Source organism: Myodes glareolus, chromosome 22 (assembly GCF_982192425.1).
Source record: "Myodes glareolus chromosome 22, mMyoGla1.1, whole genome shotgun sequence".
Taxonomy (NCBI): domain Eukaryota; kingdom Metazoa; phylum Chordata; class Mammalia; order Rodentia; family Cricetidae; genus Myodes; species Myodes glareolus.
Window position 1 is genome coordinate 20,584,361 of NC_142047.1, and position 27,146 is coordinate 20,611,506.

Consider the following 27,146-nt stretch of genomic DNA (forward strand, 5'->3'; position numbering starts at 1 on the left):
CTGCTACTAATTCCATTGTGATCTGAGGGCAGAGATGGCATAGGGCTAGTTGTGTTAAACGTACGAATGTGTGTAGGGTGGCCCAGAGTGTGGCCTCCCCTGGAGTCCGTTTCGTCTGCCTGCTTGATCCAGCGAAAGAATGTGCATTCCTACTAAGCTCAGAGGAAACCGACTCCAGTTGTTGAGTTCAGTTATTTCCTTAATGATTTTCTCTCTCTGGTGTCTTCCCTTTTTTTCACAGAGGAATTAAGTGTCCATCTATAATTCTCACAGTTCTGTCAGGTTTTTCTTACGTAGTTTGAGGTCTACAGTTAGGTGGATATGCATTAAAGATTTTTTTATTTTCTCAGAGAACCAAAGAATTATGGTTGTATCATGTCGTCCCTGAAGTCTGCTCTTTGATATTCATATAACCACATAGCTTCCTTTTTTGTTACTATACATTATTCAGTATGTTTATTATGAATTATTTCTCCACGTTCAATTTGTATTTGTTCACCTAGTGCCTTGCAGCCACAGTGGTGCTCAGCTGTGCGTTTGCTGAAGCCACATGACAAGGTGGCTGTCGTAAGGGTCCCCACTGTGAATCCAGATCCCGTACCCTTCTTTTCAACTGGCTTTCTCTTGATTAATGCAGTGTGGCATACTTTTTTCCAGTGAAAACACTTTTACTTAAGTTTGTTTTTCACTGAGATTGTGTTTCTTATTGACAATGTTTAGTCGGGCTTTGCTTCTTAATTTTGGTGATCTCAACTTTTCCAATAAAATTCAGAAACAATTTTCAAGTTTCATATCCAAGAGGCAAACCTTGGGGATAGCAGCATACATACAAGCAAACACATCTGTAGTCAGCCCAGAGCATTACATGGATCAAAAACTGCAAGCCCATTTCTTGCCCTTTCTCCTTTTCAAGAATTTGATGACTGTGAATTTGGAACTATGAAGTTCGTAGTTTCCCCAGAGAGGCAGCTATGGAGGGGGTTCACACTAGTTGTCTAAGTCCTGCAGTTAGGAAGGAGCTGAACCTGGAACTCGTATGCACAATGGTTTTCTTGTACGGCTTTTATAGCTGGGGTCGGATCCCACCTATGTCATTTCCGGTGTGATCGTAGGCTGGCGACCCTCCCTCACTAGGTTCGGGTGCCCTTCCCTTGCAGCAACAATTGAATTGTCTCAGGGTCATCCTCTGAAAGCTATCGTATATGTAGGTGACTGATTACTGATCTCGTTGACATAGTTACCGCCATGTTTGCGCTGCTTTCTGTTTGCTTTTGCTCAAAAGAACAAACCCCTTCCCTTTCTGCCATTTGTGGTTTTGAACATTTTGTATGATTCTTTTTTTTTTTCTGTTTTATATATTACTGGTACTTTTATTTTTGGTCTATTAAGCAGTACCCTGAAATTTGTAAGTCAGGTTTACTACTGATCCAGAGCTGTCTTTAAGAAACCTTCTACTACGTAGCCATTGCTGAGGCACACTAAAATTGCAAAGTAATTCCAGTTCCTCACCTCATCCTTCATATCCTTTCTGTCATTTATTGCAGTCCATGTAGACATACGTAATGAGTTGTTGTCTTTGAGAACAAGAGTAAAAGACGGTAGCTTTTAATGTTTGCTCCTTCTTTCTGAAATGTCTTCTTGACTGCTGGAGACTGAGTTTCAGACCCACACTGTTCTTCTGACAAGCTTAACATTGTGGAAATGTGAGTCTAGACAATTATTTTGGCTTTTCACACGTCTGAAAAAAGACTTTATTCCCCCTTTACCTTGGAAGGGCACTCTCCTGTGGTAGAGCTCTAGGCCGCACACCTTGCGTTGCCAGTGCAAACTATTTAACTCCCCGCAGGTCTTTCCCCACACAGTTTCTGAGAAGTCAGATGTCATTTTTATCTTTGCTTCCAAATAGATGAATTGTTTTCTCTTCTGGATTCATTCAAATTTTTTTTAATCTTTGATTTCCTGAAATTTGAATGTGATATGTCAGGGTGGAGGTATAGCCTAATGGTGGAGTACATGCTTAGAATGCCCTGGGTTCATTGCCAGCATCAACAAAACAATAAAAACAACGCGTAGGACCTAAGCAAGTACTGGATGCTGTTTTGTTATTGACACATAACTTTTCTTGATGTTTCCTGAGCTTCCGTGGACCGGTGTGTGATGATGACTTATGGCAATTTTTGTGCATCGTTGCTTCTGATTTTCTTCTGTTCGTCCAGTGTTTTCCTTCTGGTATTCCCGTTATACATGTATTATACCTTTTATAGCTGTGTCATGGTTCTTCCATAGTCTACTTTTTCTCGTCTTTTTCTTTTCTCTTTGATTTTCAGTTTGGGAAGTTTCTATTAACATATCTTCAGCTTTGAGACCTTTCCTCTGTCATGTCCCGTTTGCTAATGAGCCCATCAGCAATGCTCAGCGTTTCTGGTAGGGGTTTGATCTCAAGCATTTCTCTTTGATGATTAGGATCCCCACCCTTTGCTCAAGTTCTCCATCTGTTCTTGTATGTTGTCTACTTTTCCCTTTAGATCCTTAGTATATTAATCACAGTTTTTAAAAATTAATGGTCTGATAATTTTAACATTCTTGTCATATCTGACTGGTTCTGATGTTTGCTCATTCTTTCAAGCTCTGCTTTTTGCCTTTTAGAATGCCTTTTCATATTTTTCATGATATGTAACAGGATATCCCAGGTGACTAGAACTGCATTAAATAGGCTTTTAGTAAGGTGGTGAGGTGTAGGGGGAAGGGAGTGGTCTATCTTAATGATTCCTTCTTGGTCTTTTAGGGATCTTGTGTTTCTGAATGGTGAATTTCTCAGGTTTGTCTCAGAATTTCTCCCCCCTCTTCGCTGGTACAATAAGCATTGTAGAATCTGAATCAGTAAATTTCCTTTTTCAGCGGTGTGGGGCTGCAGTTGGTGTTTGTGTAGCTCTTGCACATGGATAATCTGAGGTGCCAGGGTTGTCCTTTGGTCCGCGGTGAAGTTCCTGCTGTGCTGTTTGTTCCCGCAGCTCCGTCTTCGGGAGAAGTCTGAGGAGTAGTCGTGCTGCTCTGGGAAGTCGCAGATATCCTCTTTTATATTCTGAGAATTTGACGATTTGATTTCAGACATCTATGACCAATTTTGATTGACCAGGATATTTAATTCTGCTCTGAAAAGATGAGTTATCAGGAAATGTACATCAAAAGCCCTGTATTACTTCACACCAATTGATATTACTGTGATTAAAAAAAGAAGAACAGAAACTAACAAATGTTGATAAGACTGTGGAGAAACTAGAAAGCTCATATGCTAATGATAGAAGTGTAAACTATGGAAGGCTGGCATTTTCTCAAATTTTAAACCAGAATCACTATACAAGCCAGGAATTCCGTTTCTAACTATATATCAAATGTGTTGAAATCAGTCCTCCCAAGGAAATCCCTGTACACCAGTGGTCATTTACAATAGCAAAAAGACGGAAGAGAGCCAAGTGCCCATGCATTAATGAATGGTTAAACAGACTGCACTATATACATACAATAAAGTATTATTCAGCCTTAAAAGGGAAAGAAACTCTGAAATGTTGCAAGATAAGTGATCCTTGAGGGTAGCATCTTCCAGTAGCCAATGGAAGCAGATTATACTTTAAGGTCTTGGTAGTGTTGAATTTACTTATTTCCTCTTATCTGCCTAATACATGTTATCTTAAACCCCTCCCTCTATGATCGATTCTTATTCTGATTATTCTTTCAAGCTCTACTTTTAGAATTTGTTTCTTGGTGGATAACATGATATTTCTGGTAAAACGGAGCTGCACTGAACAGGTGTTCAGTGGAGTGCTGAGGCGAACAAGAGGGAAATTGTCTGCATCTTATGGTTCAGTCTGGTCCTGGGGGTTTTGTGCTCCTGGACACTGATGAGCACTCATCTTTTGAGGTCTTTTAAAGAACCTTCATCTGACGATGGATGGAGATAGAGACAGAGACCCACATTGGAGTACTGGACTGAGCTTCCAAGGTCCAAATGAGGAGCAGGAGGGAGAACATGAGCAAGGAAGTCAGGACCACGAGGGGTGCATCCACCCACTGAGACGGTGGGGCTGATCTAATGGGAGCTCACCAAGGCCAGCTGGACTAGGACTGATGGAGCATGTGATCAAACCGGACTCTCTGAACGTGGCTGACATGGAGGGCTGACTGAGAAGCCAAGGACAATGGCACTGGGTTTTGATTCTATTCCACGGACTGGCTTTGTGGGACCCTAGTCTGTTTGGATCCTCACCTTCCTAGACCTGGATGGAGTGGGAAAGACCGTGGACTTCCCACAGGGCAGGGAACGCTGACTGCTCTTTGAACTGGAGAGGGAGGGTGAGGGGGAATGGGGGGAAGGGGAGGGAAATGGGAGGAGGGGAGGAGGTGAAAATTTGTAATAATAATAATAATAATAATAATAATAGAACAAAAAATAAAAAAATGTTAATTAAAAAATTATTTCCTTTATTTTGGAGAGGTTTGTTTTTTCTCATGTGCTTTTGTTCACTCATTGTTTTCTTCTTTACAGTCAAAATTTTCTTTAATCTCATTTAGTGGCCTCCTAAATTTCAGATACTAAATATCTAATTTTCAGAAGCTTCTATTTATGTGTATAAGGTGAAAGTTTATGTATGTAAAAGAAAGATCTGTACATGTCTTTTGTGGATGTAGATTTTTCTCCTGTTATTTTGTTCAGTGAATACTAGGGTATTTGACACATGTCTATTTTGTTGCAGTCTTGTAAATGATGTTAAATTATGCCTCAAGGGATAATTAATTTACTTACATAAATGGATTCTTTAGAGACTTAGTTTCGACTTGTCTGGGCTTATCTCTCAGAACCCTTCCTCTGGCACTAGTTTAACTTTGTTACTAAGGTACCACTTTTCCTGTGTCTTACCTGGTACCTTGTCCTAGGAGCATTTCCTGTGCTGAGCTCACATTCCAGGTCAGGAGTGAGGTGAGGGGTTTGCTTAGGCTGCTGTTCTCTGAGGCTTCTTTTCATTCCTTGGGAATTCTCACTCACACATACACTGGCCGGTGCTTAGTCAATGACTGCAGCATGTTCTCCCCCTACTTCCCCTCCCCGTCCCCAGTCTAGTACATTTTAGGAATCTTGCTGTTTTGGCTTTCCACACCCTCATCTCTGTCACTTCCTTCCCCTTCACTTCCCCACTCTGTCTTTGAACCCCTTTCTGGGCAGTAAGTTAGGGGGACTGTAAACCTGCCTGTTCTCTTTCTCCTTGCCCTTGGGATCCGCTTCCCTCTATTGGAAACCTTTGATTCCTTGTTTTGCTGTGTTACTTTTTACTGTTTAAAAGCATTTAATTGTTAAAGGTAGTGGGTAAGCCTTGTTTCTGTTTCTTCATGTTATCAGGGAGCAAAGCCTTCCCTTTGTCCTGTGTTTCTTTTCTGTGTTTAGAGGTGACCTGAATGCTTTTAGTCACTGTTTGTCTTGGTATCTGCTAGAGGCTTGTTGCCCAATGTAAAAATCACATGTTTTTGAGGCACCTGCTGTTCAATTCTTGTCTCTATAATAACTGAGGTAATGCCCTAAGTGATTAAGACCCTGACAATAGCATCAGTATTTGTAATACACAGAAACCTGGAGTCCGATTTGTCTCTTGGTGCTTGTGGTTTTAGGAGTATTCTTCAACTAATGGGTCACCCCTCCTTTTTTTGTTTTGTTTTGGTTTGGTTTGGTTTGTTTGTTTTTTCTGTTTTCGGAATCATGATCCATAAACTTGAATTTTGGTCCAAGAGCCGAACGTGCTTGGTTGGTTAATTGTCAAGACAAAATGAACACTTCTATGTAGATAGACAAAGATGAACATGGAATAAAAGATGTTTATTTCCAAATAATTGAAAAGGATTCTGGTTTCTGCTAAAGACATGGTTCTAACTATGAAAGAGGGTCCACAGCCAGAATATGCGGTCGTGGATGAGCATCACAAAGCCGCATGTCAGCAGGAGGCTATATGCCAAGGATAGCCCTGGAGCTTTACTGATAGCATCTGGGTGTGGGTGATTTATTTATGAAACCTGTTCTGTACACACAAAAAAGAATCCTGGTTTGAATGATTCATTTTATACATATACACGCAATGTTTATGTGGTCATCCTAGTACAAAGATAGGTTTATAAGATAAGGTTAATTCCTTGGTGATTGTCGTTCTTGGATGACACAGTTACTGTTTACTTTGTGTTAGTTAAACAGTAGATAACGTGCATTGACTAATAAACATTAATTGTTTTTTGTGTTCTGTGTTTTTCCTGCAGACGATCTCAATGCCACCCACCAGCACTGTGTTTTGGCTGGTTCGCAGCCTCGGTTTAGTTCCACCCACCGAGTGGCAGAGGTAAGCAAAGATAAAAATGTGATGATTCACACTTTACTGAGTGTGGCAGGAGTAATTGAATGAGCAGTTTGTTATAGGGCTTTGGAAGCACATTCACCCGGGAAATCACTCTCGTCTAATTTGCCTTCGGTCTTTATTTACTTACCTGTAAGCTCTGGGTCGAGGTAGCTGCAGTTTTCAAGTTTACTCACATTATAGCTTATCTTGCTTTTTGGAACTGTATCTTTAAAAAAAATATTACATGTCCATATTTGTGTGTGTGTGTGTGGAGGTTGGAGGACATCTTCTAGGGGTCAGTCCCTTCCTTTCACTGTGTTGGTCGCAGGGATGGAACTTAGGCCCTCAGGCTTGGCAGCAAGTGTCTTGCCTACTGAGCCATCTTACCAGCCAAGGGTGAAGCAGATAAATGCCATTAGGTGTGCTGAAAATTTAGATTTCCATAGGTGATCATGGTCATGATCCTGCCATGGTCAAAAACAAAGAAAATGAGGCAAATTTATTAGTTTGTGTATATGTTATTTGGTTTCATATGGCTGAGATCAACATTTAAGTTTTGGTTGGACAGCTGGTCATATGAATATAAATTTATGAGAAGTTTACAGTGATGCCAGAGAACTTCTGAGGTCCCCAATCATGTTCCTAGCCCAGTGACTGAAGTCAGAAAGACAGAGGCCGACATTTCTTTTTTACGGCCATCAGTAAAGTTAGGCTTGGGCAGACGTAGCTCCTCAATTGGCTCCACAGTGGTGGGGGTGCAGGTTGTTCCAGTTCTTAGATGTAGTGCATGGGCGTGCGCCAGCCTTACCTCACTCCATGCCTAGGAAGCAAAGATGAAAGTGGGGTGCCTTTCTTGGTGATTGGCACTTAGATGTAGGTACCAGGGCACTGTGTGAGTAGGGCTTCACCCCTCTTCTTCAGTGCTACCTACCCTCATGCACTCTGAGCTCCGGGGGCACCACGTTAAAATACATAATAGCCAAGTTTCTGTGTGGACACAAAAACTTAGTGTTTCTCAGACTTATCTATGCCATGTTGTGTAAAGAGGCAGTGATGGTTTCTATACCACCAGACTTGCTCGCGGGGGCTTTTCCACGTGCTTACTTTAAATTATAAATATTAAAAGAAAAATATTTTAAGGATACGTTTTCCTCAGACACCCAAAGGAAATAATTTTATTATCAAAATAAGTGAATCCATACTCCATCTGTATCCTTGGTTTTTCCAACCGATGCTCCTTTTTGAGCTCTGTCACATTTCCAGAGGCCTAGAGACAGATGAGCTAGCTGTCTCCGTCCCCTCTGACAGCGAGGTCTCAGCTTTGCCTTGAGTGTACTTCATAGCCTATTCCCCATAGTCTTCCTAGAACTTGTCCTAGGACGGATTGCAGCTTTCTCCTATATGTAGAAAAGGGAGAACATCCTTTGCCTTGAATTTATAATGTCATCCACCTCCCCCTCCCCCAGCACACACATACACATTTTTGCTGTTCTGGTTTATGTGCTTTGCACCATATTTTCTAGTCTGGCTACCACCCTTCTCCCATTGATCATTCATGACATGAGACAGAGGTCACTATCTTTGACATTTTTGCTAACTTATTATTATATGAATAATATTTTATTACATTTCTCCTACATTTATGCATCAGTTTATGGTGCTGCAGTGTATATAGAATATATATGCAAACATCTGTGTATATACATACACCTCATGCATATGACACACCTCAGGGTGTATGCTTATTTAGAGAGAGAAGTCGCACATAGTGTGACCGCAGCCTGTGGGACCTAGTGAGGCCTGACTGGCTATGCAGAGTCAAGAGAACATGCCACCACTGTAATTCTCATTTATGGAGCATGGGCTGTGAGGATGGCAGGTGAGCGCAGGAGCAGAGGCAGCCGAGCAGGAAGAGTGCATGGTGAGCTCGGAGTCATTCACAGGCCTGCTGTGGTTCTGTCTTGGCAGTGCTCAACGGGCACCTTGGATTATATTTTACAACGCTGCCAGTTGGCCCTGCAGAATGTCCTCAATGAACTGGACAATGGCGACGTCTCTCTGAAGTCCTTGGAACCTGCAGTTTTGAAAAAAGGAGAAGATATCCACAATGAGGTGAGGATGGCCAAGAAGTTGATGGGGCTGAGACTCACCCCTGCTTGCAGCTTTATGAGGGTCTAACACAGAAGATTCGAACCAGAAGGGAGGGCAGGTTACACTAACAACCACAGTAGTCAGAACCCAGCATGTTAGTGCTAGCAAAGCATGGCAGCCACACAGCTTCCAAACAGCGGGAATTTACCCTCTTCGTCTAGACTGGGACCCAATAGTAGGCACTGGCAATGTGGGTGTCTACAGGGGACCTGTTTTCGTATTCATAGATGCTACCTTCTCATTGTGTGCCTTTGCATGGTGGAAGGGACAAAGCCTCATTTTATATCTGCATTGAGTCCCTTCATAAGAGATCTGCCCTCGGAATCAGTTACCTCCCAAAGTGAGCTATCACTTTGTGATGGTTAATATTTCACCATAAGAATTTAGGTGTGAAGGGCACAAACATTCAGGCCACGGCTCTCTTTGAGACAGTTTCTACAGGAAATACACAGTGGGCAGGTAGCATGACACAAGAAGGGTTTATATTATATGAGTAGAACCTTGAGACAAGGGAGCTGATTTTTCTAAGGCATTGGAAGCATCTTCCAAGTTCCGAGTCTTTGCCCTAACTTCTCCTGGAGGACACTCTCTTCCCACCATGGTTTTTCCCAGTACATACATCCTTGCAAAGGGACTGCAACACAGAGCCATAAGTGGCTTCCTTGAAGGGAGGCAGAAATAAAGGGACTTGAGGAGAATGGTCGCCCACCTACCCTAAGCGTGCTTTGGCTTATATTTATGAGAGCAGCTGCTTTTCTGAAGTCTGAGCCAAGAGGGTCTGCATCATGAGGTCGGTGCACATCCTAAATTTACTTCTGATTTCCACATTTTCAAACTTTATGTATTAACTGTTTATCTTTTTCCAACTTTTATTTTTGTATAAGTGACTTTTTTTAAAAAAGAATTTTTGACGGTTGTTGGTGGTGCGTGCTTTTAATTCCAACACTCGGGAGGCAGAGTCAGGTGGATTTTAGTGAGTTCGAGGCCAGCCTGCTCTGCAAGAGCTAGTTCCAGGTCAGGCTCCAAAACTACAGAGAAACCTTGTCTCGAAAAACCAAAAACCAACCAAACAGACAAAAACAACTTTATACTTCTAATAGGCATCCTCTGTAGTTAGTCAAAAGTAAATGTAAAGTAGATAAACGTATTCAGTGAAGACAGAGCAGTCCTTGGACTCATCTGCAGGCACCCTTATAGAGAGAAGGGACTAAGCCTGCACCCTTATAGAGAGAAGGGGCTAAGCCCGCACCCTTAGAGAGAGAAGGGGCTAAGCCTGCACCCTTATAGAGAGAAGGGGCTAAGCCCGCACCCTTATAGAGAGAAGGGGCTAAGCCCGCACCCTTAGAGAGAGAAGGGGCTAAACCCGCACCCTTATAGAGAGAAGGGGCTAAGCCCGCACCCTTATAGAGAGAAGGGGCTAAGCCCGCACCCTTATAGAGAGAAGGGGCTAAGCCCGCACCCTTATAGAGAGAAGGGGCTAAGCCCGCACCCTTATAGAGAGAAGGGGCTAAACCCGCACCCTTATAGAGAGAAGGGGCTAAGCTTACACCTTTATAGAGAGAAGGGGCTAAGCTTACACCTTTATAGAGAGAAGGGGCTAAGCCCGCACCCTTATAGAGAGAAGGGGCTAAGCCCGCACCCTTATAGAGAGAAGGGGCTAAGCCCGCACCCTTATAGAGAGAAGGGGCTAAGCCCACACCCTTATAGAGAGAAGGGGCTAAGCCCTCACCCTTATAGAGAGAAGGGGCTAAGCCCGCACCCTTATAGAGAGAAGGGGCTAAGCCCGCACCCTTATAGAGAGAAGGGGCTAAGCCCGCACCCTTATAGAGAGAAGGGGCTAAGCCCGCACCCATATAGAGAGAAGGGGCTAAGCCCGCACCCTTAGAGAGAGAAGGGGCTAAGCCCGCACCCTTAGAGAGAGAAGGGGCTAAGCCCTCACCCTTATAGAGAAAAGGGGCTAAACCCGCACCCTTATAGAGAAAAGGGGCTAAGCTTGCACCCTTATAGAGAGAAGGTGCTAAGCCTACACCCTTATAGAGAGAAGGGGCTAAGCTTACACCTTTATAGAGAGAAGGGGCTAAGCCCTCACCCTCATTTGCAGCCACCTTTATAGAGAGAAGGCGCGAAGCCTGCACCCTTATAGAGAGAAGACGCTAAGCCTGCACCCTTCTGTCATGCTAAGGAGATTTGTGATAATGATCGTGCAACTTTGTAAGTTAAAAACAGTATTGACTTTTATACTTCAAATGAATGGATTTTATTACGAATAAATTATACCTCAGATAAAGACGTAACAATTAATAGGTGGTAGAGAATAGTAAAAACAGTTCAGCAATCTCAGACTTAATCTCACGACTAAGCAATCTCATGACATAATGAGAACTGGTGAGAAACCTGGAGTATGACACCGCTGCTTATCCTGTCAATCAATCAAGTGATGATCACTGAGCTTGCACCAGGCCCTCTTCTGATTGCACTAAAGTAAACTGGTAAAGAAAACAGACGTTCTAGTATATGGAGAAGGGAAACAAGAAACAGAATACAGGTCAAGTATATGGTGTGCTGACGTTGCTAATTCTAGTAAAATCAGAACAGAACAAGGAGATGGCAAGAGCCAGAGAGCGTGCATCTCTATTGGAAAGTGCTGTGGTATAATGCTCTTGTACTATAAAGATTTGTCACTCATATTGGTTTAATGAAATGATGATTGGATAGTAACCAGGCAGGAGTTATGGTGGGGCGACCAAACTAGGAGAATTCTGGGAAGAGGAAAGGCAGATTTGCAATTGACATCCAGAAACAGAGGAAGCAAGATGAGAATGCCTTACTGAGAAAATGTATCAAGCCATGTGGCTAAACATGGATAAGTATTATGGGTTAAGTTGCAAGAGGTAGTTAGGAATAAACCTGAACAATAGGCCAGACAGCTTATAATTAATATAAGCCTCTGTGTGTTTATTTGGGAACTGAATGACAGCGGGACCAGGCGGGACAGAAACTTCTGTCTACAGAAAAGAAGAAAAAGGGGTGAGCCAAGTGGTGGGGGGAGGAGGGGCATTTCAAGCAGAAGGAGCAACTACTACAAAGACCACAGGCAGGGAATGCTCAATGTTCATGGGATAGCTCAGCAGCAGTGTGAGGGAAGTTATAAGGCTACCAGTTGTAGGAGGTGTGGTCACACGGACAGTGTTAGCAGATGTATAGATCCTGAGGGGCCCTCCTAAGCATTGCAGCCCTTCTTTTTACTATGAGGGAAATAGTCATTGAAGAAGCCTGAGCAGACAAGAAACAGTGTCTTTAAGAGACCTTCTAATAGCTTTGAAAAGGTTTTCCGTATCTTGTGAGCTGTTCTACACTTTGGAAAACTGTATCAGAATCCTCAGAACCAAAGGCAAAAACAAAACAAAAACAAAAACCTAAAACACTGCCTTTCAGAGAATTATGGCTGCCTCGTGCTATAGCTAAACCTAGGGCCGGATTTTGCCTTGTGAGTGTCTCCGTTGGAGATGATACTTATAGCTAGAACTGCTTGAAACCGTGTGTTATGGGCCTGATGACCCATAACACATGGCTCTCCATCTTTGTGCAGGATCTCTAATCCAGGTATTCACTTACTCTCTGAACTTTCATGGCTTTCAGAGTCAGTTCAGCAAACTGGGCACCGACTCTATCATGCATGTTTGCTATTTTATTTCACCGTCTTCTCTGGTCTTATGGAGCCGTGGTGTTTTGTTATATGCAGCGGACAGGGAAAATATAAAACTACACAGCAGATTATTGTCATCAGAATTCATCTGCCACAGAAACTGGACGGCTGCTTTGACGTTGTATCAGGGAGATAGGGCGGCCCTTGAGGGTTTGCCCGGGTGAACAGGTAAAAGGGCTTGTAAATAAATATCCCCTGAGCCTATCACAGCCCCTACCTTCTCTTCTCCTGTTCACTAAAGCCTTCTTAACTTCAAGGCTAAGTTTGTGTCCACTAGTCAACTAGGAGTTGTTCTGTTGTTACCCAAGCTGGCCTGGATGGGCTGGCTTACCCACGGCCCTGTATTCTCAGTGGTTACCTGGTTTTCTGTTTGTTTTCTTCTTCTTCCTCCAACCTTTGCTGGGCTAATTATAATGAAACACTTTGGATACTTTGAAGCCATCTGGGCTTAGGAATGACTTGTTTTCTAGCAAGGCAACGTGAGAACTTCAGTCATAAGAAGGCAGTGATATATATATATATATATATATATATATATATATATATATATATATATATATATATCCCCGTTTTAAGATACAGAGAAAATGTGCACTTGCTTTCATGGTTCCCTGAAGGTGCAGAAGGCCTTTCGTGATCGGTAGGACTCCAGGCCGCAGTCCACCTTCTTCTACCCGTGGACTTTCATTCGATTGCGGATGGAAATTGCTCAGAAAGTTGGATAATTATCTTCATCTGTGCATGTCAGAAATCATACCGTTTGGTTCATACGTGAGCAAGAGAAGACCGCAGAGTCCCTCAGGGAGCTAGTCCATGTTGTCTCTGCTGTTCTTGTCTTTGGGGACCCATGTCACTTGTGGAATCTTTCTGTTTTTTATCTGCATTTTGCTTTCCTGGTGACTTGTCTTGTCTTTCTGCTCTGCTGGCTCTTAGCTTCCTCTGCAAGTTTTGTTCTCTAGAGAAAAGATAGAGACCCTGCTTCTAATATGATTGGAACTTTCTAGGTCGCTCAGTATGCCTACACTTTGGGTTTTGGTTTAGGTCTGCAGTAATATGACCTGACTCCTTGGCTGTTCTGCAGACCTACCCTCGTAACTTTCCCGTCCCCAGCGTTTGAGGGGTAAAAATTCTCGTAGTAATGAGGGAACTAGACAAGATGTCATTTGATTAAAATTCTGTGACCTTCCACCCCCAACACTGAAGAAAAAAAGGTCAGGTCATAGCATTGAATAAAATGTACACACACTGGATCTGGTGTCCACAGAAATGTGGCATTCCTGACACTGCTTCAGCCAGCCAGAAAGCCTCTGCCTGGAGTGAGCCCTCAGTGCGGGCCTTCTTGACAGGCATGGAAAGGGTAGGGTGTGAGCCAGCAGGGGTAGAAAACCTTTCTGCTCAGAAAACTCTCTAGGCCCGTGAGGTGCTTAGAAACAGAAAGTTCTGGGCTTGAGGTCTTCTCTAGCTAGTATTCGTCTCTGGCAAGAATCTGGCACACACCGGGCAGTTCCTTACGAAGGCACTGAAAGCTCCGCACAAACCTGTGCGGTTACACGGTTGTCCCTGCTCCACAGCGGGCACAGCTCTTCTGTAGACAGCCCATGTCACACTGACTTCAGAACTCTCATCCTTTTATCAATTTGTGTTTTTAAAACTGTTTTTGTTACTGGAAGTGGTGCTAGTCTTTTATTTTTATTGTACTTTAGTTTTATGGCTATTTTTTATTAGTTTACAGAGACTTAGGTTTCGTGATGGAATTTTCAAATTCATTTTACTCTGTTGTTTCTCTCCCCCAACTTCCCCAGCCCCATTTCCTCCCACTGCCCTTATTCCTTCCCATCTCCCCCTCCAGTTTGACTCAGGTCTAGCTGTGTAGTCCAGGTTGGCCTTGTTGCCCACCTCCCTAGCCTAGAAAGTGTAGTGCCTTTGTGCAGGCTTAGAACCATTCTTCTGTCAGCACCACTGCCACCATGGCCTTCTCTGCCTCTGCAGCCTCCTCCTCCACAGCATTGATTGCTTTTAATTAGCTTACAAATAAAGGCTTCATTGTGACATTCATATGTATATACATATATTAGTATATTTGTTGTTATTCAACCATTTATTCACTGACCTCCACTGTCCTTCCCTCCTGCTTTGTTCTGTTCCCCTTTGTCTCCCCAAATAGTCCTTGCTCTCACGTCACACAGGTACCATTGCCTGCTCCTGTTTCAGGCTTTCCTGTAGACCTCTTCCTGTCTCATAGTCTCCTCCGTTCCCAGTCATGTACGTATGCATGCATGCACATACAGAAACATCCATATAGATTTTTATCTAAATTCTCCTCTACTTTTGTCTGGCTTCTTTTGCTTAGTATAATGATCTCTAGATCCATTATTTTCCTGAAAACGCCATGACGGCAGTCTTTTTTACAGCTGAGTAAATTTCCACTGTATATATACCCACATTGTTTTTATCTTTTCATCTCTTCGTAGATAGCTAGACTGGTTCCAGATCTTTGCTATTGTGAATAGTGTGGCATTAAACACAGATGTGCAGGTATCTCCATAGTATGCTGACTTAGAGTCCTTTACATAAACATCTAAGAGTGATACACCCGCATCCTATGGTAGTTCCAGTTTTGCTTTTGAGGGACCTCCATATTAATTCCGCAATGACTGCACCCACTTATACTCCCACCAACAATAAATAGAGTTCTGATTGTCCCACATCCTCACCCTCATTGTTGTCATTTGTTTTCTTGGTAACTGGGCTGCAGTGGAATTCCTAGGTGGCTTTAATTTGCATTTTGCTAATGGCTAAGGATGTTGAATGCTTTTTCAAATATGTATTGGCCGCTTATATTTCTTCTTTTAGAACTCTCTATTATTCCATTCCATTTACTCCATTGATGATTTGCTTTGGTGAGATTTAGTTTTTGGAGATCTTTTGGAGTCTAGGTAGTAATGCCCTGTTGGGTATATATTTGGCAAATATTGTTTTCCTGTGTTGTGGCATGTCTCTTGACTTTGATGATTGTTTCTGTCTCTGTGCAAAAACTTTTTAATATCATTTAATCTCATTGATAGTTCTTGGAGCTATTTTCTGTGCTATTAAGGTCTTTTCCAGAAAATCCTTGCCTATGTCTATATTCTGAAGAGTTTTGCCTTTCTCTGCAGTTTCAGAGTTTCAAGTCGTGTAGTAAGGTCTTTGGTCTATTTTGAACTGGCTTTTGTCTGTGGAGAAAGATATAAATCTTGTTTCTTTCTTTTACATTTGGATGTTCAGTTTTCCCAGCACCGTTACTGAAGAGGATGTCATTTTTCTGATGTATCTTGACATTTTTGTAAGAGATCAGTTGATCCCAGTTATGTGGCTTTATTTCTGGATATTCTATCAGATTCCATTGATCTGCTTTTGTGTTATTCTGTGCATTGTTGTTGCTATGGCTTCATAGTATACTTTGAGATTACATTCTGTGATTCCTTCAGCGTTGCTTATTCTGTTTAGGATTGCTCTTGGCTTATGGTGGTATTTTGTGCTTCTATATGAATTTTAGAATTTTTTTCTCGTTCTGTGAATACTATCATTTGACTTTTATGGGAATTGTATTGAATTTGTAGATAACTTTTTGTAATATGACTATTTTCACTATATCCTGCCAATCCGTGAGTATTGGGATTTTTCCATCTTCTAATTGTTTGAATTTCTTTCGTCAGTGTCTTATTACATTGTAGACATCTTATACCCCTCTGATGAGGAAGGAAGTGAAATTATGAATGGAGGGGACTGGAGCGATGGCTTAGAAGTTAAGAGCACTGGCTGCTTTTCCAGAGGTCCTGAGTTCAATTCCCAGCAATCACATGGTGGCTCACAGCCATCTGGTACCCTCTTCTGGCATGCAGAGAGAATGTTGTATACACAATAAATAAATAAATCTTGAAAAAATATGAATGGAGCTTCCCCCTTATTTCTTTCTTGGTAAGATAGAGGTGTTTAGGACTGTGGATTTCTGTGTTGAATTTACATCCTTCCTTGAGGCAGAAAGCACTTAGGAGGTGGAAGAGTTTTCTAAGATGTCTTTATGGCCCCTCAGGTTCAGGATTACGTCTACTGTAAATAGATGTCATTTTCTTTTTTCTTTTTTTTTCTGTTTGTATTCCTTTTCCTTCTTTCTCTTGTCTTATTTCTCTAGCTAAGATTGGAAACAAGTAAGAGTGGAGAGTGTGGGAACCTTGTCTGATTTTAGAGGATTTAGTGTAATGTTGGCTATAGTTTTGTGTTATATAGCCTTTATTATGCTATGTTCCTTCTATTTGTAGTTTAATCAAGGATTTTATTATGAAGGGACATGGACTTTGTCAAAGGCCTAGTCTGCATCTACTGGTGGCCCAGTGATTCTTGTCCTACATGATTTATGTGCTTTTTTACAACTTGATTTGTATATGTTGAACCATCCTTGCATGCCTGGAATAGAAACAATTTGGTCATGGGTCACGGTATATGCTTGTCCTCATTTGTTCTTGAATTCGATTTGTAAAGATTTTTTTAAGAAATTTGTGTCTATGTTCTTCAGTGAATTTGATCTATAGCCCTTTGTTGCCATTCTCTGGTTTTGCGACTGTGGTAATGCCGCTTTGTTCACGATATTTTACAGCCTGCTTTCCCTTTCTGTTTTTGTGTTTTATGAACAGTTTGAGGAACACTGGTGTTAGCTCTTCCTTCAAAGTTTACTAGAAATTGACTGTGAATTCATCTGGGTTCTGGGCTTCTCTTTGTGGGGACACTTTTTGTATCTTATCACACCCATGGCTTTTTATGAATTTAAGTTGTTTTATATCTTGATTTAACTTTGGCAGCTCATCTGTGCTGGGAATTTATCCATTACAAGTAGGCAGTTTTTAGTCTTCCGTTTTCCCTGAACATCCAGAACCCTGATTTTTTTTTAAAAAAAAAGTTATGTTTATTTTTCTCTTGTGATTTGGGAGGGCTTACGCCATATCATGTGTGAGGAGTTTAGAGGAATCTGTTTCCTCCTTCCACCATCAGGGCTCAAACTCAGGTTGGTGGCCTTGGCAACAAGCTCCCTTACCCTCTGAGCCGTGGTTCTGAGGTGCCTGAGGGTGAAGAGAAGATTTTCTTCTGAGCATGACGGGGAGTCCGCATTTGCCCGCCTGTCCTATAACAGAGTTCCCCCTACACCCTCTTGCTGCATCCAAGCTCTGTCCTCTTCAGTGGAAATAACCGACTCAAGGGTTGAGAAGCCGTCGGAAACCACTTCACCTCTCCCTGACTTCAGGCTTGAGTCTCTCTGCTGTCTGTCAAACTGCTCTGTCCATGAATAGTTTCATGAGGAACCCGTTAAAAGACTCTCTTTTTTTCCTTGTAGTAAATGTGTTGCTAAACCTGGATCTTCTCTGAAGTTGAACTGTGGCCGTATTTATTCTGGTTTCAAACTACTCAGATTTACCTTCTGTCAACCACTGTCTTTTAATGCCACAGAGAAGGTTTAGCAACTGTCTTCATGTTGCCCACATTCCTGTTTTGTTTAAACAGCTTTAGCTGAAATCGGTTCTACACATCAAACAAGCATTGATTTAATGTAAACCAAAACCTTTCATTAGACTAGGTCTTCTCCAGTTTCTTACCTGAGCCATTTTCACCATTGTTAATCTTCACAAGTTGCTTTTTGTTTGCTTTTTGAATGTTCATTGTGGAGAAACAACCTGCAGTCCTCCATGGTCACAGATGGTGGTGACAATAGCCTAGCTCTGTGTGTGGAACGTGGTCACTCTGCAAAGCAGACCCCATGGCATGGCGCTAGACTCGCTGCCAAAGTCAAAGGAGTTTCGGGGTGGGATGGCGTTCTGTCTTGATGATTCCAACTGATGTTCAAGGAGAAGACAAGCCGTGGAAGACTTGTCTGCCCAGTGCTGGTCACTCTCTGATCTCTGTGCATTGAGACTGTTTCCATTGCAAGGATCAGACAACTAAACCTGAGTCAGCTTGACTGGAAAGGGACTGCGGAGATAGTTCATCCAGTCTCTGGGACCTGATTTTCATCTTCTCAACTCATAATCCCGTCCTGCCATATTGTCTTCAGTTTGACAGCAAAATGTCGACAGGCTTCTTCTGTTTCTCTAATCTTGAGACCTGTTCTTCCAAAATCCAGAAATGGGGGAGTCACGGATGTTTGACTTAACCCTGGGTTTCCACTTCCGCCATTAGTATTCTAGCTGGAGCTCTGCCTATCCCACAGGACCGGGCCTGAAGAAGGGACAGTGGTGGGAGCTGTGTGTCCATCCTGTGGGTAGGAGCCTCTAGGTGGTCAGCACAGACAGCTCCGTCGCTTCCCAGAAAAGAGCGTAAATCAGTGCCTTCTATCTTTGCTACTGTTTGCCTATTGCAATCAGCCCTTACTGAGTCAACAAGTGAGAACCTTAATGGCTGTGGAGGAGGTTGAATGCCTCTATAACTAATAATATATTGTTTGCTTATGTGGCTAAGATCATCACCAGCTCCTCCTGGCCCTTGAGTAAGTTCTTTCTTTTCTAAGAAGTTGACACATGATACTCTTAATATCTGACTGGTCGTTGCCTTCTTAGCTTTTACTAAAAATGTTTAATTGCTTGGTGGTGACTTTCTCTCATACTCAGTGGAGGCTGCTTATACCCCAGGATCTGAATGTTTGTTATATCTGCCTAAAACATGAAACCTGGCCTGGATTGTCATCCTAGCAGGACCTTAACTCTAAGATTTCCATTTCCGTAGCTTACAGAAAGCTCTGGAGATGCCAGGATGTGTTGGGAACTAGTTCGCCAGGCTTTTCTCACCGTTCTTGACCTCTTCTATGAAGCCGCCAGAGGAGAATTGAGTGGGGAAGTCATTGTCCTTGCTGGTCTGTCACAAGGACATGCTGACCACTTTTTTGTTCCGGTTCACAGGTCGAGTTTGAGTGGCTGAGGCAGTTCTGGTTTCAAGGAAATCGGAACAAACTTTGCACTGATTGGTGGTGTGAACCCATGACTCAGCTGGAGGAGCTGTGGAAGAAGATGGAGAGTGTGGTAAGTGCCCGAGGTCTGACCTCGTTCTCTGGGGTCTTGGCCGTGCAGATCTTCAGCTAATTGTCTTGGGCAAATGTGTATGTTGTTAATCCACATGATCGTGTTAGGTTATTCCCTGCAAGAAAATGGGAACAGTCTACAATTTTGTCGCCAAAGCCTCAGCTCATTTCCGGAAATATTTCTGATAGTCTTCAGAAGGTATTCTGCTTGACGTGAGCTGCGATGCAGCCTGAGAGTAGGGCGGTAGCAGTTCCTGCGTTCATTTGTTCTTACGCTCCAGCCACTATTCAAAGGGCTTTCCTACCACAGTTGATGTAGGCGGCGTTGTGAGCCCTGATGTATGGGTCTGAAATCTGAGGTATAGAGAAGTGCTTGTCTGCGGTCACTAAGCACACGATGGAGATGGAAGCACAGGCTGCCAGGCTGCAAAGCGCATGCGTTTAGTCACCGTAACCTAGGAGTTTAGGAAGGAGAAGTGTGGACGCCACCACATTATTACTGCACCGAAACTCAAACCATGCAGTGGGTTAAAAAAAAAAAAAAAAAGCCACAGGCTGGCAAGATAGCTCAGAATGTAAAGACAGTTGCCACCAAACCTGGCAACCTGAGTTCTGTCTCTGTGATTGGCAACCTGAGTTCTGTCTCTGGGATATCTTCCTCAGCATGGGAGGAGAAAATGGACTCTCGAGTCGTTCTCTGACCTCCACACAGTCACCATGGTTCAGATCAGTATCAGGTTCGGGTCATTACTTCTGGGACTGTTGTGAAGGTGCTGGTCTGGTTAGAGACTGTGTGGAGAAGAGGAAATGGAATAGACTAATGGGGGAGGAACATTAGATCCTGGGACTGTGAAAACAAGATCAAAAATCAGGGCATTTATGGTATGTAGAACATGGACTCTCTCAGCTAGATGGCAGACGGAAGCCACTTGATAAGCCTCCACTTGGGTAGCAATAACGACAGTAAATGCTTGCATGGCATTTTTATGAGTACAAAAGATTGCTGTCACTTAATGTTCGTGATGACCCTGTGGGATAGGTTTGACTTTATTCTCACTTTTACATAGGAGGAGCTAGGAGCCCAAAGGCCTTACGTAACTTTCCCAGGGTCACCAGCTAGTAGGTGGGAGAGCTGGGATTTGAACTCTAGAAGACTTACTGTAGGCTTCTGGCCCTTTGTTGGCTCACTGATCTGCCTCCAAATGCTTGAATTCGGAGTGTGGAGGAAGGCAGTAAAAGCCGCTGACCTCTAGAGAGTGCCGCTTGGCAGATCTGAAGAGTGCCAAGAGCAGTGGGCTCATCAGCAGGGTCCGCAGTGATCGCCAGTCCCCACACACACTGTTTTTCAGACAGCTTTATGAACCTGTGGTTGACGTACAGGAAGCTAAACAAGCATCATACATATGGTTTAATGAGTCAAGAGATAAATATACACCCATGAAGCCATAGTCATAGCCCATGCTGAAACCTGTCTCTCACCCCCAAAGGCGTTCACTTGGCCTGCCCATTTAGTGCTATTGTTTTGATAAAGATGTTAACATAATACCTTTCCCAACCCCTATTTTATAATAATGAAAGTACCAAGTTACAGATACGAAGGCCTCAGCTTAAAACCGTGAATCCGAATGCAGATCTCTGAGGTCCTTTGCAAGGGTCAGTGTCTGGGGAAAGAACACTATTACCCTTTTAATGTATTTATAGTCTCAAAGATCAGTTTCCCCAAAGCCCCGAGTTAGTGCAGAGCAGCATTGTATTGCCAGGTTGGCGGTGATGAGGAGCCCTTTCTGCCTGGCCGGCTCTGGTCAAGCCTGGGGAGACAAAGCCACTTCTATAGGATGTGCACAGAAATTCAGATAGTGCCCGTTTTACGTTTATTTTTAGAAATCTGCTTGCTGAGGCCTAATTCTTAGATATCTGCCTGACTTTGAAATTATAATTTGAGCCAGATGGTGGTAATGCACACCTTTAATCCCAGCATGCAGAAGGCAGAGGCAGGTGAGTCTCTGTGAGTTCTAGAGGCCAGCCTGGTCTGCAGAGCGAGTTCCAGAGTTCCAGGATTAGGGCTGTTACAGAGAGAAACCCTGTCTCAGGGGAAAAAAAAAAAGAAATTATGATTTGATCAAGTTGTAAATTAAACCTTAGAAACAAATAAGAGAACTCAGTCATTTTGTAAAATAATTTTTAAAAAGTCTTTATTGCTTTCATTTAGGAGCATCCCTCCTCCAGTGAAACAGTGAAGTTTTTAGTATTGTGATCACACCAGTGATGCTTATTATTAATTATTGAAAAGATATGAGTGTAGATGGATGCCAGTCTCTCCATATGTGTATGTACACATTTGGTAGTAGTGGCACATTAGTTAAAGGAAGTATCTTTTATTTATTGTATTCACCAGAAAAATGCTACAAGGAGTAGCAATCCGGGGAATTTTCCAGAGTGCAGTTCTTTGTACTTGGTGGAGCATTCTTTAGCTTTGCTGTTATATATAAAATCACTGATTCGGTGTCTCTCCAGAATACCACAGCTGGATAATTATCAGCAGAGTGAAGGTTTGGACCAAGTTAAAAGGGAGGGTTCTTCTAAATTAAGCTGAACAATACTTTGAGCCTTTGCAAAAGATTTCTAATAAACTCATGATAAGTTGTTTTTGCTGTTGGAAGATGCAGCAGTGACTAATCTTAGAAAGAATTCCCGGCTGGGTAGCTCTAGTGCAGAGCCACGTGGTATTTGGGTATGGGGATGAGATCACTCACTGGCCAGTGGGAGTCTGGCTGTCGCCCCTTCTCCAGCTTTTTTAAACTTGTCGGCAGTAGGGGGCAATGTTGAGCTGCCTGTTGGCAGTCCCAAGATGCTGCCTTTCAGGAAAATGCATATAAATGTCCCATTAACTGCCAAGAATTATCCCTGTTGCTTCAAGTTAACTGTAATCTCCAGGATTCCATAACACAGGAAATCAGTTGTGGGTTCACAAATTCAACAGCAATTTCACATCAAAAGTGCAGTGTTTGGTGCACATTTGGATTCTGTGGAATTAAGCTAATCTAAAGGGCATTTCTGGATGTTCAGACTTTTCTTCTAGGGAATATATTACTCCAAATTGTTATGATTTTAGAGGAGCGATTCTTTGTTATCTTTCTGGTTTTTTCTTTTGAGCTATTGAGTCATGTGAGTGTTGTGGAAAGATGCCTTTGATCACTGCATTTTGTCTGTTCTACAGTTTATATTCCATCTTTTTCAGTGAAAAAATAAGACCTAAAACTTTGGACACGGCATGCATTACTTTCCCCCCTTCATTTATGAGTAAACAGCCTTTGATGGCCCCTGCACCAGGGGAGAGGCGAGTGCTGTTTCTGTCCTTCTGTCCTTTTTCTCATGGGGTTGGGAGGGAGGGACAGTCTCCAGAAGCCTTAGAGAAGAATGGAAAATGGGTTTCGAAATAGCTATTCCTCCGTTAGTGGTAACACCGCACATGTCCTAACCAGCCTCACACTTCAGGCAGTTTAGTCGGCTGTACATAAACTCCCCTGGCCTCCGCTGCCCACTCCCTGGCCCAGCAGGCACGCTCTGCTCTGGCACACTGTCCTGCCACTTCGCTCCTGGAGGACAGTTTTACCCTGTGCGTGCTCTTGTGATGTAAATGTTAAACCTTATATTCGAATGACATTCTGATAAAACCTCACATCTCCCCTGAATATTACTTTGTGAATTCATTGAGCATCGAGCCCAGGGCAGCCTGACCCTGTGCACCAAGGTCGAGCCTTTCCTGCCTTCTTTGCTCTGCACTCAGGAAGTCTTCTCACACTGGGCACTGTTCACGTATTTGTATTTTCGTTTTTTCAACCAACCCTACTACCTCTCATCCAAGATTATCATATTCTGAGGAGACTCTTTGGGATAGGAGAGTTACCATTTGAAAGAAGCCATGCAAGCTTTTCTTGCCGGCTGAAGGGGGGATGAAAAGCTGAGGTCTCCAGTGAGGCAGCGAGTCACGCCGTGGCCTGAGATCCAGTGGATAGGCCATTTGTCTCCCAGGGGCTGGTATCGCTCTTTGCAAAACTGACATTTATTTTACCTATAAAAATGTTTTAACACTATCAAATTCACGGGGAGACTGAAAAGAATGCTGGGTGTAAAATCCTCTAAATTGATGACATTTATTCATTTCCTTTTGACCTTAAAAACCTCCGCTTGGTAAAATCCAGTGGAATTATTCCAGCCGAGCATCCCGAGGAAGTACCGAGAGAAGCCGATGATTTATGGACTGCGGGGATTTCTTCATGCATTCTGTTGTTGCCTTGTCTTTGCCGGGAGAAAGTGGCTCTTGCTCATCCTCTGTGTTCTGAGCCATTTCCTGCCCCAGCTGTCCCTGGTGCTACAGTAGCAGGCCCTGTGCGTGGCGATTGGCCCTAATAACCTTTGCCGGCTGGAGTGGGTAGGAGCCAAGGCAGGATTATTTTAATGTATCCGTTTTGAATCAGTGTAAAATGAAACATATAATTATGTTAGGTAAGCAATAGACTACATTTCATTTGCCCATTTGTGTGAAACTTTGGCTCAGGAGAGCAGAGAGATGTGGAAAATGAGTGGGTGTTTCATTTCATAACATAACCAGGGTCTTGATGTTCAAGTTTTAAGAGAGATGTTCTTCAGACTGTAAAGGCGTCCCTGACAAGTTATTTATAAAGGTTTAATTCCGAGGTGAGTCATGCCTCTTGACTTGTCATTGTGGTCTGCATAAATCATCAGGGAACCTTGTTCTGGAGGCAGCCTGCTGTTGCAGGGACAGGTCCCCTGTTTGTGATCCCACAGATGCAGGGAGTGAATGAGCTGGAGAGCAGTTTGCTTGTTTCGGGAGAGCTTAATGAAGCTGTCTCTACAGCTGCGGATAAATTCTTTGTAAGTGAACACAGGAACAAGGCTGCTTCGTGTGTACTAAATATGTAACACGTACAGTAGTATTTGGATAATAGCAAAGTAAATTCTTTTTAAAATTTCTCCCAAAGATTTTTTGGGGTCATGAGGGATATAATGATAAATTATAGATAACTATTTTGGGTTCATATTAATGGTGAATTTACCTAGATATGGTATATAAATATATGATATATATATATATATATATATCCCCATAAGTATTCCAGTGAATACTAAATTACATGTACTAAAATAATATTGTCTCACATTTATCGGCACTTTTATTTTCATTTTTATATTTATTTTAACTGTGTGTATCATCCATGCATGGATAGGTACACATGGATGCAAGTACCTTTGGAGTCCAGAAACATCAGGTCTCCTGGAGCCGGATAGAGGTGGTGTGTGCCAGCCAGGCGGGTGCTGGGAATTGAACCTGGATCCTCTGCAAGAGCCCCATAAGCTCTTAACCAATGAGCCATCTCTCTAGCACTTGGATCAGGATTTCTAATTTAGAAGCAGAGTATATTATAGTAATTTAAGATCTGGTATGAAATGTCTGGTGGTTTTCAATTAAGATTTAAATTCCTCTCTCCCTCTTTTGACTGGGACATTGCTGAGTGTCTCAAGATAAGCCCAGATTGGAAGCAGGTTAAACAGTTACAAGCACCCAATAATTCAAATTCTGGAACACAGTGTTTTAGGGCCTTTGTATTTATCTTTGGAAATTGGGGGAAAAAAAAAGAAACAAGTTACTTCCAGCCACAAAATCTACAGTCCTTGGCTTACATTTTTGGTGATCTTCAAGACACTGGAGTTTGGTTCTTTGCACCCACCCTAAACTCCAATTTCCCACAACTATATTGTTCTAAAAGCAAACCTCTTCCTTGAGGGAGGGAGGGAGGTTTTATGTGTAATTTATTTAACATTGACCTTCTTTCTAACATGTTTTAGGTTTTTCTTGATAGATATATTTTTTTTAGTTTCTCTTAGAACAGCCTCCCCCCCCCCCCTCACGCCTTCATTGCTACAGATTTAATAATGATTTTTTTTTAAGTATGTGTATCCTGTCCTTTTTTGGGAAAAAAATTACAATTCCAAGAGAATTCAGACTTCAGCCTCCCAAACAGAGTGCGCATGGGAAGCACAGAAGCCTGTGTTTGTGATTCTCTTTGAAGTGTTTTGAAACTGGATAAGGAGAAATTTAGAGAGCGGCTGATAGTGTTCAGGGTAAATACTTAAACCCCTTTAGAGAATTTCACACACAGATACTGTGTGCAGAAAAAAGGGGTACTTATGTTTCTTAAAGCTGCTACAGCCTGCAGCTTTGTACTTAAAGACAGAGGTGTTGAATAGAATTCTACTGAGGATACATCCAGTGACAATATCTCAAGGAACATCAGAGCCGGCCAGTGGTAGACTTCTGTTCTTAACCCTTGCGTGAGCAGTGTGCGCAGAGCTTCCGGTGCCCGGTGCTCAGAGGACCCGGCTGCGGCCTCTGTCCGAACACAGCGGGAAATGGAGAGCACATGTGACAGGAGTTAGGACGTGCCATGGGGAAGTGTGCCATCTCTCCTAGCTCCAGTTGGTGTATAGAACGGAATCCTGGGGTGATCAGCCGAGATTTCTACGGTAGCCTTGACACCAGAGCATTTGTTCATCTCCATTAAGTACACACATGCATGGCTCATATACACGATTTTTACACACTCTATTTGAAAAAAAAAAAAAAAAACAGCAACAACAACAGCCCCACACCCAAAAAAAAAAAAAAATGCAGGTGAATTCTTTTGATTCAAATGTTTTTAACTACTCTGAAATTCAAATCTGTGTTCCTTGGGGAACTGTGGTAGCCTCAGCTGCTAGAATTTATTTTGGGTTGCTCTGACAAGCAGGCCATAACATGCACGTGTGAATTCAGAAACCCGGATGCCAGACTGGTGTGTCAGGAATTTCCATTTTCCCAGGAAAGACAAAGGCTAATATATAATATACCGTCTCCCCCCACCCCAAGTCCTTTTTCAGATGGTTTGGTGGAGTGTTCGGTTTCTCTCTAGTCTGTCATTCACCTGACTGAAAAATAAACCTTCTCAGTGCCCTAGATGAATCATAGAGAATGAAGTAATGCATGCACGCATGAATGATTGAATGAATGAATGGACAGACAGACATCAAGCCCACAGTTTTGAAAAGGAACCAACCTTTCCCGGAATCTGTGCCATTTATTTGGAATATTATAGAGATTTTTGTTGTTTTAACCCCTAAGTTTAATGAGTAGTCCCTAAAACTGTTCCCTTCTGAAGTACATGGTTATAATGATCTCCTGGCAGAACTGGTAGGCCTCACGTTGCACCTGAAATAGGGATTTGCAGGGGTTAACTTACCTACCTTGCTTAGAGGTGTTTGATTGAGGTTCTGCCCCACCCCCATTCTGCCCTAAAGCCAAAGGGACTCTGCTGTTTGGAACATAATGCTACCATTGCAATGCTCCCACCCACTGAGTGTTAAATACTTGTAGGGTGGGACTGGTAATCTTGTCAGACTTTGCAAAAGTGTCCCTATGGAGAAATGAGCTCAAACTGCTAAAAGCCTCGCTTCTCTGAGAACTATGGGAACACATGAAATTCCGTCTTCCATCTCTCATGGGTAGCATAACCAACTATCCTGCTCTTTCTCCTTGACTTCTGAGAAATAGTGAGCCTGTAGTTTTCGGAAAGGGAACTGTAATATACTACCTTTTTTGTATTCTTAAACATGCTCTGTAATTGCTGGTCAGTGATGCTTTTGAGTCCATCTTCTAACAGGTACGCTATGATTGACCTTGCTTTTCCTTTCCATGAGCTCAGCCTCATCTGGGACCGCCTGTGAGCATCTCACTTGTCAACGTTTCCTCAGTGCGTATCACAGGCTCAGACTTGGTTTTGATTGATTGACAAAACTAGCCCTCAAATAAGAAAGTGAGTTA

At 42.7% G+C, this 27,146-nt stretch overlaps 1 protein-coding gene across 2 annotated transcripts in view; it reads left to right on the plus strand.

Annotated features, from left to right (window-relative positions):
• Fto (FTO alpha-ketoglutarate dependent dioxygenase) overlaps nucleotides 1-27,146 on the plus strand; it is a 336,812-nt gene that overhangs the window by 130,103 nt on the left and 179,563 nt on the right. For both annotated transcript variants that reach the window (XM_048426787.3, XM_048426786.3), the window contains exons 5-7: nucleotides 6,295-6,374; nucleotides 8,340-8,483; nucleotides 19,149-19,268. In XM_048426787.3, the coding sequence (XP_048282744.1) occupies nucleotides 6,295-6,374; nucleotides 8,340-8,483; nucleotides 19,149-19,268 (344 nt within the window). The remainder of the gene's footprint in view (nucleotides 1-6,294; nucleotides 6,375-8,339; nucleotides 8,484-19,148; nucleotides 19,269-27,146) is intronic.